Genomic DNA, 14,775 nt, shown 5'->3' on the forward strand with positions numbered 1-14,775 from the left:
GTTAATGTCAATAAAACAGTGCAAAACCTCCTAGTTTTTATAAAATGATCTTTGCAGTGGATTGAAGATGTATGTGTAGTTTCTAAGAATTTTTATCTTTTTTCAGCCCAGACAGTGCAGTTCAAGTGTTTGTTGTTATACCAGTGTTTTCTTTTGCTTATCAAGTAAGAATAAAAATATTTATAAAATTCTATAAAATAGTTGTAGTGTGAATGATCTTTGTTTATTTCATTATATAATTTACTTGCATTGATATATTAAATAAAATAAATTTTAAAACAAAAAGTAAATTATTATTTTTAATTGTGTGACAAAGTTCAGGAAACTAAATCCAAAATTAGATTACTGATAAATATTTTTATGTAGATGCTTTATTTTCTTAGAGACCCAATGTTTTAATACACATTAACAGTGTTTAGCCCACAATAAGAATTAATTTTTATCAAGAAAAATTTCATTTGCTGTGTGTTTATATTTTATGTGCTATGTCAAAAATTCCTGAAAAGTTTCAGTACGTCATGTAAAATGTAAAATATTGCTATAATTGAATTAATTTTGGCATTAAACTGAAGTTGAGAAATCAGTCTGGCCATTTATACTCATACTTCCCATCATTTAAAAGTATTGTGATGTCTTTCCTATTTGTGGACAGTTGATGGGTGGTGAAGACAGCTTTGATGTATCAAATGGTCAGATGGTTTTGTCTCATGCTTGCATATTTCTAGACCAAAACCATCCTGCAAGAGTTGGTGTGCCCTTTTCCAGTGGTTCTAATTCAACAAATTACAAAAAATATTATTGTTCTCAGGTTGTGTTTGTTATAATGATACAATGTTGGTGGGGTCAGAAACACTCCTTTGAACTCTTGGGTATGGTTGGACAGTAAAGCTTTAAATAAAGTGTACATTAAGTACAATAGAAATAATACAAAAATAAGCAAATGCACACCATAAAAAATATACAATTAAATGCATGATAATGTATAAACATAGATTTTCTTTTGGACCTGTACAAATATTTACACAAAGGGCTAGTGCTAGGCATGGTATCACCTGATACAATCTCTGCAGATCCTACATGCTGTTTCCTGATGCTTTTCTAAATTCTAAAAATTTTTTTGCTAAGTGCAATCTCTAAATTTAACATTCCCTCGCTCTAGATTCTGTAATGAATGTATGGACAGCAAAATTTGCTCCCATTGTACTTAAACCGGCTTTGCCACCAGCCCTGTTTACACATACTATTTAAGACATTTGCATCACAGTATAGTTGAATACCATATAAATATTATCTTGTAGCATGGATATGTAGCAAAATGCGAAGCACAGGAAATAGATCTCTGACTTGCTCTTATATTATGAGTGTACCTTTGGTGTGATGATGTAAGGACTTGTCCTGGGTTCAACTTTGGCTGATGAAGCCTGGGCTCAACTTTAGCTGATGAAGTTGGCATTTTTGATATCTAACAGTATTTTCATATGATAATGCCACCATAAATCCAGAATATTGCCTTTACGCTTTTACATAAAATGTTGTTTCTATGTGCCAGTGTGTATATGATTTTGCATGTGTCTCAGAACAGCTTATTTTCAGCATATGCATGATCTTCTATCTTTGACATACGTTATAGGATGATAGAGCATTTTTAATCATTTCTTAGTAACATATAGAATTACTCTGCAACCAGAGGTCTGAATTGACTTACGGAAAGTATGAATTTTATTTCAGCTTCAAATGTTTGTGGTTCCATTTCAACCACTCTCTCATATTTTTGTTAAAATTGAGGAATGCATAAAATATTAGCTACGTTGTGTACAAGCCTCATATGTGAGAGACATATTTATTAAAATTAATGCATTTGTTAGAATATTCTGTAAATAATTATAGTTATGAATCTTGTACAGCAGTCAACACATTTTTAGGATTATGCTTTGTACTATATGGTGTTTGAAGGAAATTGTTGTTAACCACCATCCGATTTATTACTTATATTGGTATATCATGCTTGTGAAGTGCAACTTACATAAATTATTTAGTTAATGATGTTTTGAAATTTTTCTTTCAAAAAAGAGTAGTTTTGAATTTTTTTTTATTCACATTTCAAACACAAAACACTGGTTTATTTTGAAATGTAGATTTCTTTTGTCTCCTATTGTTTTGTATGCTGAAGTAACTTTCACTAATTTTCATATGAAGTTTAAGTGTGACATAATTTTATTAATAATATAATCAAATCTGGAGAGCATTATGTTAATTCTAGACAACTTATTGAAATTTTTCTGAATTTTACTCAATTTACATAAATTAGTAAATATACCTAATTTTTATGCATTATATACATATATTTATGGTAAACTGGGGTGGAAATCATAAATTTCTAGCTTACTGATTAGAATATTTTTACACCTCTTGTTATAACAAACTAACTATAAAGGAGAGAGAACAAATAAAAATTTTCTTTTTCCTTGCTTATATTTCATGATAAATTTAAAAAAAAAAATTAGTAACTTTCTAAACTATTACTTTTTGTCTTCATATTAAATTATGATTTTTGTTTCCAGACACATGAAATTGTTGTTCCTGTTTATGCTTGCATGAAGAACAGAAATATTAGAGATTTCTCTAAAGCAACATTTTTAGCAATGGCTATATTATTTGTAATTTACTGCATGGCTGGAAGTTTTGGATACATAAAATTTGGTAGCAAGATAGCCCCTGATATAATGGAACAGTATGATGCTCGAGATCCAGTTGTTTTGATTGGAATTGGAGCATTAGTTGTAAAAATGATTACTACGTATCCACAATTAGTACTATGTGGCCGGTAAGTTAAATGTTTGATATCAACCTTGATATGTTTGGTATGCCTTGATATACTTACTATACATATACACATAAAGAAGTGGACAAAATATGGAAATACCTCGAAAATACAAGCTAGAACTGAAATGTTCTAATAAAAACTGTTTGGGCACTGATGTGTTGGCTCACTAATGCCACGTGTAGAGAATCCTCAATGTGTTGCAAATGTCATTTATTATCGAGACAGTGGTTGTGCAGTTGTGAGTGCATCATGCAAGAGATAATTGAATTCGAACCAGGGCAAATTATTGGGTCTCGTATAGTGGGTGTTTTCATAACCAAAGGTAGCTAAAATGATTGGTGTTTCAAGAGACACAGTATTTGAGATTTTTAACTCATACAGGAAAACTGGAAAAAAACCGCATCTGCTAAATCAAGAGTAGAAAATGTGTTGAGTGGTCATGACAAATGATCATTGAAAAGGATTGTGATGAAAACTAAAAGGAATACAGCTTCAAAAGTAACTGCTAAACTTGCAAATCCTGTCAGCACCAAAATAATATGAAGAGAGCTCCATAAGCAGGGTTTTTGGGCTAACTGCAATTCAAAAGCCCTCATCAATGATCAAAATGCCTGTAAGAGGGCAAAATTGCGCCAAAGTTGTAAAATCTAAACTGTGAAGCAAAGGAAGAGTGTCATTTGGTTGAGTCTTGCATAATATTGTTTCTGACTTCTGGTTGAGTTTACCTCTGACAGATGCCATCCCAAGCATATGATAAATAATTATTTGCTTCTGCGAGTGAAATATGGTTTGGGCAAACATACTGCGGTATACCAAGGGACCTATCATTTATATGCAATATCACCTTCTGTCCAGTATTATGTGACTTGGCAATAACATGACCTTGGCAGTAATGTAACTTTGCTTTATTTTGGCAGATCATGCTGATTCCATCATACAAATTTTGTTCCCAGTAGTAATGCCATGTTTCAAGATGAGAACTCCTGTTCACTCAGTTCACATCATGAAGGACTGGTTTTCTGAGCATGAGGGGAAACTTTCATATCTACCATGGCCACTCCAGACACCAAATATCAATATTATTGAGCCTTTGTGGGCTATTTGAGAGAAATCTGCATGAGTGCTTTTAACCACCACTGTTGTTAACTTGCAAAGCATACAGGACCTCTGTTTATCCATTCCAATGAGACTGCAGGCTGTTTTGAATGCCAATGGTTATCTTACACTGTATTAGTCACGGAAATATGTTTTTATTTTGGTGTTTCCATGTTTTTATCCATAATAGCATAAAATTTTAGTTTAATATCATTTTCATATCTTAAAAAAAAACAGCATTACCTGTGTAAAACTCAAAATAATAATACTAATTAATAATTAACTGTTTGATGATTATGTGTAATGTTTTTAGTAGTATCAGTTAACCAATAAAATAATTACTTCATTACTATGAAAAATTTTTGTTTTGTAAATTTTTATGTTATATTGGCTGAAGTGTTACGTAAGTACAAGTATTATAGGTGTTATATAAAAATCCTATGACAAGAATTAATTTTTAAAAAATAATTTATTATATGTGTGTGGCTATTTTTAGGAGAGAAAGGGAAAACAACAAAATTAAATAGGAGACTTTATTATAGTGCTATTACAAAATAAAGTTAATTTTTTTACATATTCTTTATTTGACATATGTATATGCTAAGTTTAACTTTGCTGTAAATAAAAGTTATTCCTTTATAAAAGTACTGAATGCCATTTTTGTCTTAAATGTTAGTATTTATGTCACACTTTTGTAGGCTATAGTTATTTAACATTATTGATTGTTGCATTCAAAAAATAAAAGCATGTTTTTAATCCTGTCAATAAATCCTATTTAAAAAGCATTACTTATAATCTGATGTATAAAATATTATTTAAAAAGCAGTTAACCTTTAATAGATATTTCATACCATTCATCTTCATCTGTTTCCAAGCTAATCTGCACTGGAAAGCCTTATGTCAGCATTTCAGTAATTGCTAAAATTGCATATTTGAATACTACCGTAGTAAATATTAGAAAAGAAATTGTTAGAAAATGAGCCATAAATTAATTACATCTACAACTGGAAGCTTTCTCAACTAGCTGTTCAGGTAATGTCTCATAATAGTTGATTCAGACAAAAAGTGTGCAGGAATCAATCCAAATACATGTATGAATCTAATGCTTTGTATTCTAGACTTGTATTTGTAAGAGAAGAGTTTAAAAGTTTTATACATTTAAGCATTTCAGTAGCATATATCATTACTAATTTACATGTCTGGAATTAAAAAGCCATAACTTTTTATGTGAGTCAAAACGTTTCACTGCTGGATCATTGTCTTTCTGCTGGTGTGCTGATACATTTATTTTTGGATTGTCTTCTAATTCTTCATGTATAAATTATTTCGTTAAGTAAGGCATGATGATAAGATGTTTCTCATGTTTAGAAGGGAATGACTTGAGTTATTCCCATCTAAACATGAGAAATTGTTATGAAGTCTGCAGCTTGTATTTTGATAATAAACTTTTATAAAATGCTTAAAAGGAGTTTTTCTTGCAGTTATTACTGCTCATTTAATACTATGTCCCTGTATTGAGAAGTAAAGCAATTTCACTGTTGTTAACCTAAATTCAGCAAGATTTTCTTTCTCATCTCATGTTCGTTTTCATTTATTTAATATTGTCATCCCCAATAGTTTTCTTTATCACCAAATGCTATGAGAAATATATTCTTGAATTCACTCCTGAACTGGCCACAGCACTTTTAGTACCTTATTCAATCAGTATAATTGGCACACAAAATAAGTTAAACATATTAATAATTCAAAGCAGAATATCATTATTTAATTGTCAGTTGTTAGACCAAGGTGGCTGTCTAGCTCCAACAAATTTGTGCTCTGAGAACTTGCCTATGTTGCCTTTGTTTGGAACCAAATTTCCTTCAAACTGTTTAACAGTAGATGCAGTCTGTCTTGCGGTGCTTCATTACATTTGCTACTCTACAAATTATGCCAAAATAAAAAGGTCCAGTGGCCGAGTAATGAAATCGCTGAACTCTAGTAGTTTGACCTGGGTTCAATCCAATTGAATGGACTGTCTGCTATGGTGTTTTCATAATTTCCCTTAGAAAGTCTTCTTCAAAGATCTTTCTCTCCGTAGGCAGGTAGGCCTTGAGTGCTTTATTGTCATCAAATGAACCAATCCAAACAAAAATAAAAAAACTGAAACAACTAGTTCATGCTTGCATCATCATTGTATAAAATTCATCAGCATCATCGCCACTCTACATTTTCATCGCACACACACACACCTACCCACATACACACACATATCTTTATACATATATTTCTGTAACAATTAGAAATAAAATAAAAATGGTCTTATGTATTATTGCAACCGTGTTAGATTAGTAGAAATTGCTAAAGATTCAGAGTACATCAAACTCTGGTAACCGCATTATAACAATTATTTACCCAACCATGCGCATGTCAAATATTCAGTTTCCAACATAGCCATTTTTGTATGCAGTCATTTTAACTGTAGTCCAGCTTTAATAGAAAAATGAAGTACATTTCTGTTATCAGGACCGAATTCAGAATATTATCAATTTATTTAGCATTATTTCATTTTACAATGTTTTTCTAAATCCTCATCTAGCTTTTTTTAAGAGAAACTATGCTTTGTGAGTGACTTGAAATTCAAACTGTAAACATGGGTTTCAATTAAATTAAATTTATTTATATTAAAAAACTTAGGAACTACTGGTTCAACAAATTCAGTTATAATAAACTTCGTTAAGGCAACTATGTACAACAATCTTTTCTTCTGTTGTGAGGATGCATATTTTAAAGTGGTAAATTCAGTATTTGGGGAAAACTGTAATATTCTCAAAAACTCTGAAAATACATTAGAATTTAAACTATGATTATGAAATTTAATAAATTTGATTACTAAAATTACTAAAAGGTAGGGAAAATAATTTAACTTCCCTTCACAATTTTCAAGCTTAGATTTGGCATTAAAATACTATAATTTTTGTCTTCTTTTTTTATCTAAATTTGTATTACAAGGTCAATAAAAATGCCGCATTATTTGGTTTCATTTTTCAAACATATTATCAATTCTAGAGTTTGGGGGGTGGATTTTCTTATTAGGGAATTTAATTTTTGTTACCATCCTTCAACAATATTATTTGTCCTGGGCATTTTTTCATTGCAATTCTACATCTGTATTATTATGACGTAATTTTCGAGCCATTAGTCAACAAAATAATCATAAAATGCTTTTAATCTTGCATTATGATGTGAACTTCCTTGAACAGATAGCAAATCATCATCGACATACTCAGCATATATGTATGCAGTGAAGATGATGGGAGTTCTAATTTCTTCTTTGTACCTATATTTGTTAACAACTCTCAAGTCTTGTATCTTTTTCCAGGCACTGATTTAAGTAGACATTCCAACCTCTTATTTCCATGGAAGGGAAGAGCTAATGAAGTTATAACTGCAGTTGCAAAATCCATCAAAATCTTTTCAGGATCCCAGTCAGAAAGACTATTTTTAATTAAACAAAATAATCTCTCTTAAGTTTGCTTTTGTTTAGTGGGGAGTAACTAAAACAATATTTATCTCATTGGAGATGCTCTCAGTATCAACACTGATAGTGTAAATTTGAGAGAAAAGCTTTGTACAAATTTTAAAAGGTCCATCCATAAAGACAATTTAGCCGCTTTTCAAGGCTTCTCTTTCCATCTTACTTGGAGGGGGGGATTTGGCTATCTTTTAAATCATTGAACAACAAGAAGCTAAAATTATTATCCATTTCTAGTAATTCATTTGGAGTTTCCATATCTTCCATAAAAGTAGATTCTCAAGAATATCCTTTGACACTTTGTCTTGTATTATTTGTCTTATGGAGCTGTTTTAATGCTTGAAAACTGTGGAATATTGGTTAATGCATCAACGCCTTGATTGTATACTCTCCCCAATTCTTCACTGTAAATTTGGGAAACTGGAATATATTTTTCTTTTGCTCTTCTTTGCTAAAAATATCTGTTCTTTTACTAAAGAAGTGGCTATGTCAGATTGGCATAAATGATTTTTTTCTAAAATGATTTCTCCTTTGGTCTTAGTTGCATCATTGCAGTTTTTAGTTCTTCCATTTATGCAAATCCAATAACCTACATTTTCCTTATTTCTATTTTGGGTTCGATATTTATAACCTTTTCAAAGGGCTAAAGATTTTTTTCCTTTTAGTTTTAGTAATGTCTAAAACATTCATATTGATTAAGATAAGAAGTGAAAATAACAATAATTTTGTAACAGAATTACAAATAGAGTGAAACTAAAGATTTCGAGTCAGAGACTATACTAAGACACGTCTTAAGTCTAAGAATGTCATTGGCGAATACTAACTAATTCACAAAGAAGCTGCCCAGCTGTACGTTAACAACAAATCATGACATCCTGTGAGGAGAATGTTGTGGGAGGGGGACTAAACTCTCCAACACTCTCTAGTTTCGTGGGAACAGAAATAATTTTGGAAAACACAGAAAGATAATTTATTTGATTTTTACCCTTTATGTTCTTGCTGTCATTGATGTCTGACTTTCAAAACTGAGAGTTTAATTTAAAAAAAATCCTTTTTTCAAAAGTGTATTCAGTTGCCAGGAAGCAAATATTACTCATACATATATGTATAATTCTTACTGATCCATATTTTAATTTCTGAAATTTTTTTGTACTTGATACTTTTACTTTGCGTAACATTAAATGTTTCTCATGTTTCACTTTTCAGAGGAGCATTAGATGGGTTATATGCAGAATTTGTTAAATTAACAACTGATCAATTTATAAGAGGTGAATTTAAGAGAAGAGTAATTGTTACCTCGATTTGGTTTGCCACTACAGTGTTGTTAGCTGTCCTTGCTCCAAATATTGGTGTAGTCATTGAATTATTAGGCTGCTTGGCTTCTGTTAATATATATATATTTCCTGGTATGTATATTACATGATAATGAAATTTTCAAACATTTATTTTTTTGTAATACTTTTGTTTAATATTTATACTATTATCAAAATGTTCAAAATTTATCAAAATTTAAAAATTCATTTTATAATTCAAATATGTAAGTGGTTTATTAAAATATGCATATTTTATTGTAATTTATTAAAATATATTTACATTTCTAACTTACTTTTTTAGTACTTTAATCCCTATATCTCAATTTTTTTTTTTATTCTCATTTTTTTCTTTTCTAAATTTTATTGAAATTCATTCAAATTGAAAAATATTTTTCATTCAACTTTATTTCAAACTTTCTAATTAAAGTGTGCAAAAAAATAATGTATAGCAACACAGTCACATGAAAATAAGTATATATAATATATATTTTAAAGAAGAATGTGGGATATTTCAAACATGATTTAAATTCTTTCTTTCATGATTCTCCAGATATCTTAATGTGGTTTGACAGAGACAAACTACTTTTTTGCAGTTTGTAAATTTTGCTAGAGAATAATTTAAAATTTAGAAAATAATTTAAAATTATAATATTGCAATAAAAATAATGAAGTAAAATTTTTATTGAATGTACAAAAAATGATACTGCATAATTTATGCATGAGTTTGATGACATTTATAAAATTAATTGAAATTATTGATGAAAAATGCCGAAAAACTAAATTCAGGTATTACACAGGAAAAAATTGCTGAAAAATTTAAATATTTTTATTTAATTAAGTATGACACTTCCAGGAAAGAGTAAACAATTACAATTCTGATATTTCTGATCATTATCTTACCATTTGTATGTATTTTAAACACAGACTGTAAAAATATTTGCAATGAATTCTTATTAATTAAAATCGGATGATTTATAAATTTGGTTAATTGCTGATATCCCCAAAAATCTCAATTATGAAGAAATTATTTCTAAAATATTTTTGAAATCATGTGGCATACGAATTAGTAAAAGTGAACAACTAGTTATTAACAAACAAACAAACACACTCATGTCCATAAATTAAGGATAATGCAAAATCAGGCAAAGGAAGAGTTAGAAGCAAAACAAATTTGACTTATTGTAAAGCTTCTTTATTAAACAAAAGGTAAAGAGCAAAAAAAGATGCTATATGTTTGATATTATTAAAAAAATTAGCGATTTTTTTCTGTATGTCTCCCAGACGATGCAAGACAGTCCGTACAACGCCTAGGCATGCTGAGTATCAAATTATCGATCTGATCTTGGGGGATATTACACCACTCAAAAAGCAATGCTCTCCGAAGTTCCGGTAGACATGGAGGAGGAGGTTGACTGGCTGCAACTCGTCGGCCAAGCATGTCCCACACGTGCTCTACTGGATTCAAGTCCGGTGAGAATGCTGGCCAGTCCATACGGGTGATATCCTCCGATTGAAGGCATTTGCTTACGATGTTTTCACGGTGAGGACAGGCGTTGTGCGCCCATGGAGCCCAGAAACAAACGTACATGTTGTTCCAGAATGACGTCTCGATAGATTTGGCTTGTTATGGTTCCTATTTGAACATGCAGGTCAGTTCTGGAACCCAGAATAATTCCATCCCAAACGAGCACTTCTGCACCACCGTAACGGTGTTGTTCAATTATGTTTTCTTGGTGGTAACGGGTACCTGGAGCTCTCCATATGAAAGTCCGGTGAGAATCAGACTGCAAGCTAAACCTGGACTCGTCGAAAAACATCACACAAGCCCACTGTTGCGGTGTCCACAATGTATGCTCTCTACTCCAGGCTAACCGCAGGCGACAGTGAGTTGCAGTAAGTGGAACGCATCTGACAGGTCTACAAGCATATAGACCAATCTGCCCTAAGCGTCTGTACAAAGCCTGGAGATGACACTCCGGGCAATTCGAAGTTCGTCTGATACTTCCAGTTGGGTGCACCCACATTCCAGACGGCCAATAGTTCTACCACGTAAAAAATTATCCAAATGCGTCCTTTGTGTCATAACTATTCAGTTATTGCACTGAAATGCTTATAAAGCGCCTGCGAACAATTTTACCTCTTTGCCTATATTCCTTATACGAGGGTTGGAACTTTAATAGTGGCAACACAGCTGAAAAAACGCTACGCAACAAAACCAAAGAATATCGCATATACCACACGTGAACTACATACCTACCTTACCTCTCAGCAAAAAGACTTGTCCTGCCTACGTCACGTGCATGCGGAGTGACGCGAAGAACGAATGCTTGTATTAGCTCGCGGTCTAAAGTAAGTGTTGTCAGGATGTTTTGAAAACAAGAACAACAATGTTGGATAAAAATTGAATGTGCCAGAGGTCGTACAGCACGACAGTATCATCAAGGACTTCAAGAGGCTTGCGAGGAATCTGCATTGCCTTACAGAACCGTAGCAAGATGGGTGAAAGCATTCAATGAAGGACGCCAAAACGTGGCAGACATGCTGCGGCCAGATCATCCGAGTGTCAGCGATGCAGACGTGCAAGCTGTTGCCGCACTAATGGACAGTGATCGCCACCAAACAATTCGTCAGCTGGCCGGACAAACAGGATTAGCGCATACGACTGTGCTGCACATTCTGAAGGAACGCCTGTCCATGAGAAAAATTGCTTCATGATGGGTTCCACATCAGTTGACTGAAATGCAGAAATGGCTACGATACGATGCTGCCCGAACCCACCTGGAGCGCTATGAGCGCGAAGGATATGCTTTTTGATGCCGTATCATTACGCTGGATGAGACTTGGGCCCAATCATACCAGCCAGAACTGAAACGCCAATCAAACGAATGGCGTCGTCACGGGTCACCACGACGTTCGAAATTTCGTCAGAACCCCAGCAATGTGAAAGTTATGGTGATTCTCGTGTACGACTCTGATGGTGTCATCCTAACGCATACCGTTCCCCCACAGCAGACTGTCACTGTGCAGTATTACTGCTCATTTTTGGAGCATAATCTCCGACCAGCTTTGAGGAAAAAACGGCGACACTTTCTGCAGAACACTCCTCTCATTTTGCAAGACAATGCTCGGCCACATGCAGCACAAGCTATGACTGATATTTTCAAGCGATGGGGGCTGGGAAGTGCTTTACCATCCACCATACTCCCCAGATCTAAGCCCTTATGACTATGACTTAATTCCTAAGATGAAGGAACCACTTCGTGGCACTCACTTCCAAACTGTTCCTGATATTCTTGCGGCAGTAGACCGGTCCATTCAAACTATCAACAAAACAGGCGCTGCTACAGGTATTCTGCAACTTCCACATCGTTGGAAACGGGTTGTACACAATGCTGGCGACTATATTGAAGGACTGTAAAACATGGTAACGTGAATCACTTTTGTATTCCTTGTAAATAAATAGTTGCCACTATTAAAGTTCCAACCCTCGTATATCACTCTCTTACACTCTCGTCATTGTGAAGTACCATCGGTTTCATCTGGTTGCTTCCTGAAATTTGCATATGAGTCTTGAAGATGTGTGTAGTGATTTTAAAGGTGATATATTTATTTTAGAGTTCGATTTTCGCGTGACTCCTAATTATCCTTAATTTATGGACATGAGTGTATTTAATGACACAATGCAAAAATTTTATCATCTAGAGTGTGATTCATGTTTGAATGCAGCCATACCGAAGAATATCTTGCATTTGTCTGTCTTACTGCATAGCAGATACAGTTAATTCATAGAAGAATAAGAAAGAAGCAAGTGTTTCCATACAGCAGATACCAATCAAAACACTCAAATTCAAACAGTTTTGTTATTCCTTGCAAGTTCAAATTATTGAGAATCCATTGTATATTTATACAGAAAATCATAACAAATTTAAATATTGACTTCACTAGTAAAAGAGAAATAATAAAATTTGCATACATTGTAATCGATATTAGTATAAACCTCATCAAATATATGCATATATCACAATTTCACATTTCTCTTCTGTTAAGATGAACGTAAGCAGTAGAGAATAGGGATTTTCATTTACTTACTTTTGTATTAATCTATGCTAGATTGTTCTTTAAGGTTTATGATGCATGAGTAGGTAATCTGAGAATATGATCAAAACATTTGCAGTAATTTTGATTTCTTTCCTTCCAGGTCTTTGCTTGATAGCTCTGACATTTCGAGATGATGAAGCATTGCATAAATGGAGAAGTGTTATACAAGTCAGTGCAGCAAGTGCCATGATTGTGTTTGGAACTTTTGTTTTTGGTGTAGTTGCTTCTAAAGTTGTTATGTATGGTATACTTGGTCAAACAAGCACGCCTGCACATTTTAAATGCCGGTGATACAGTCTAACGTAAAAATTCATAGGAAAGCAAAAAACAGAATATTTTAATGCAATAATTCATATATTGTTATTGGAATTTTAAAAAAAGAAAAAATACAATAACTTATTTCTTTGTCTAATGTATTTTTCAGATAGCATTGTTATACATGGATATTCTGCTTATTTATAAATCTTAAAATTCATAAATTTTCCCTATTTCTTCTGATTTAGTGTTGTTAGATTACTATTACATATTTACATGAATGTGTATAGTATTTATCCAGATGTCATCAGTAGTTCATGATTAATTTAGTATATCTGATACATTTCATAATTTTCTCAGTTTTTAAAATTTGTTTTATATTTGATCATATTGCATTGAATCTCATGTTTTACATTAATTTTTGTACATAGTACCTTTCTGACTTATGTTCTTAAATGAATGCATGTCATTTTGAAATAAATCATGATAAATCTTTTTTGAAATAAAAAATTGAAATGTGTTTTTAATTTTTAAGGGTTTAGGCATTTTAGAAAAATTTCCTTAAATAGTCAATACATTAAAAATTAGTTACAGAAATACAGCTATTAAATAAAAAAGAACATGAAAAAAAAATTATGTTTAAAAACAGAACACTATGAAAATGATATCTGTCCCAGGTCATGCTGTATGGAACTGAATGTCATTTCAGCAAAAGTCATCAGATAATTCGTAACCATAACATTTTTTTTCAGTAAGCTACATAATTGCTCACTGGCATATAAGGCCTTTTGGTTCAATAATGATAGTGTTTTTTTTTTTTTTTTTTTTGTTTGTTTGTTACAAGGTATTTTGAACAGCACAGTATTGTGGTTTACATAAACATTTACTTAGCATTCACCTATGGTTGTTCAAAGATTGTGGTTGTTAGCGATGCAGTGAATTTTATTGTACATGTATAAATACTGAAATATTTACTAAAATCAGGATTAAAAATTTTCTGTTCTTTTCATTCCAGAAGGTTGATTTTGTATTGCACCATGGTTACATACATCTCCGTTTGCTATAGTGGAACTTACGTGTTGTATTAATGCATTTACAGTAGTAGAATGAACACATAAATTTTTATCTTATATATAACAGAGAATTATGTCAAATATGTATATTATGGGGGGAGGGACAGTTCTATATCTCCCGTACTACTGGGTCGATCAACGAAATTCAAATTGTGTTTTTCATGTCTCGGAACCTCGACTTAGAATATATATTAGATATATATATATGTATATTGTTGTTCTAATATAGGTATTTTGACGCAAAATCGGACTTTTTCTGAAATGGCATGCCAATTTTTTTTCCATGTTTCGATTCTGCGTCTCAACTTATCCCTAGATATTAAAATTTGTAAAATTTGGTGCAAAATTTACAGAGAAATTCAAAAATTTATCTTGGCGTATTTTTTTCAAGTTTGCGCCAAGAATAATTCACTTGGCGAACTTCTTAGTTTATAGCAACCTTTTTATCTTCCCCTTTTTTTATTGCAGACGAGCGTAAAAAAAAACTTCATTCATACTTTGAAATAATTTTAACAAAGTGCGTAAACCACATTTGGCATTATTATCGCTTATAACATATATGCCAAATTTCAAAACGCGCCAATATAAAAATTAACGTATAGC

The 14,775-nt window shown here is 32.2% G+C and overlaps 1 protein-coding gene across 1 annotated transcript in view; it reads left to right on the forward strand.

The window, feature by feature from the left end:
• LOC118180872 (sodium-coupled neutral amino acid transporter 7-like) overlaps window positions 1-13,609 on the forward strand; it is a 124,113-nt gene extending 110,504 nt beyond the window's left edge. The window contains exons 6-9 of the mRNA XM_085822179.1: window positions 107-164; window positions 2,562-2,824; window positions 8,640-8,839; window positions 12,945-13,609. Coding sequence (XP_085678305.1) covers window positions 107-164; window positions 2,562-2,824; window positions 8,640-8,839; window positions 12,945-13,135 — 712 coding nt within the window. The 3' untranslated portion in view covers window positions 13,136-13,609. The remainder of the gene's footprint in view (window positions 1-106; window positions 165-2,561; window positions 2,825-8,639; window positions 8,840-12,944) is intronic.
• Window positions 13,610-14,775: the final 1,166 nt, after the last annotated feature.

Source organism: Stegodyphus dumicola, chromosome 8 (assembly GCF_044657685.1).
Source record: "Stegodyphus dumicola isolate Sdum_Otavi_A_Nest chromosome 8, ASM4465768v1".
Classification (NCBI taxonomy): Eukaryota; Metazoa; Arthropoda; class Arachnida; order Araneae; family Eresidae; genus Stegodyphus; species Stegodyphus dumicola.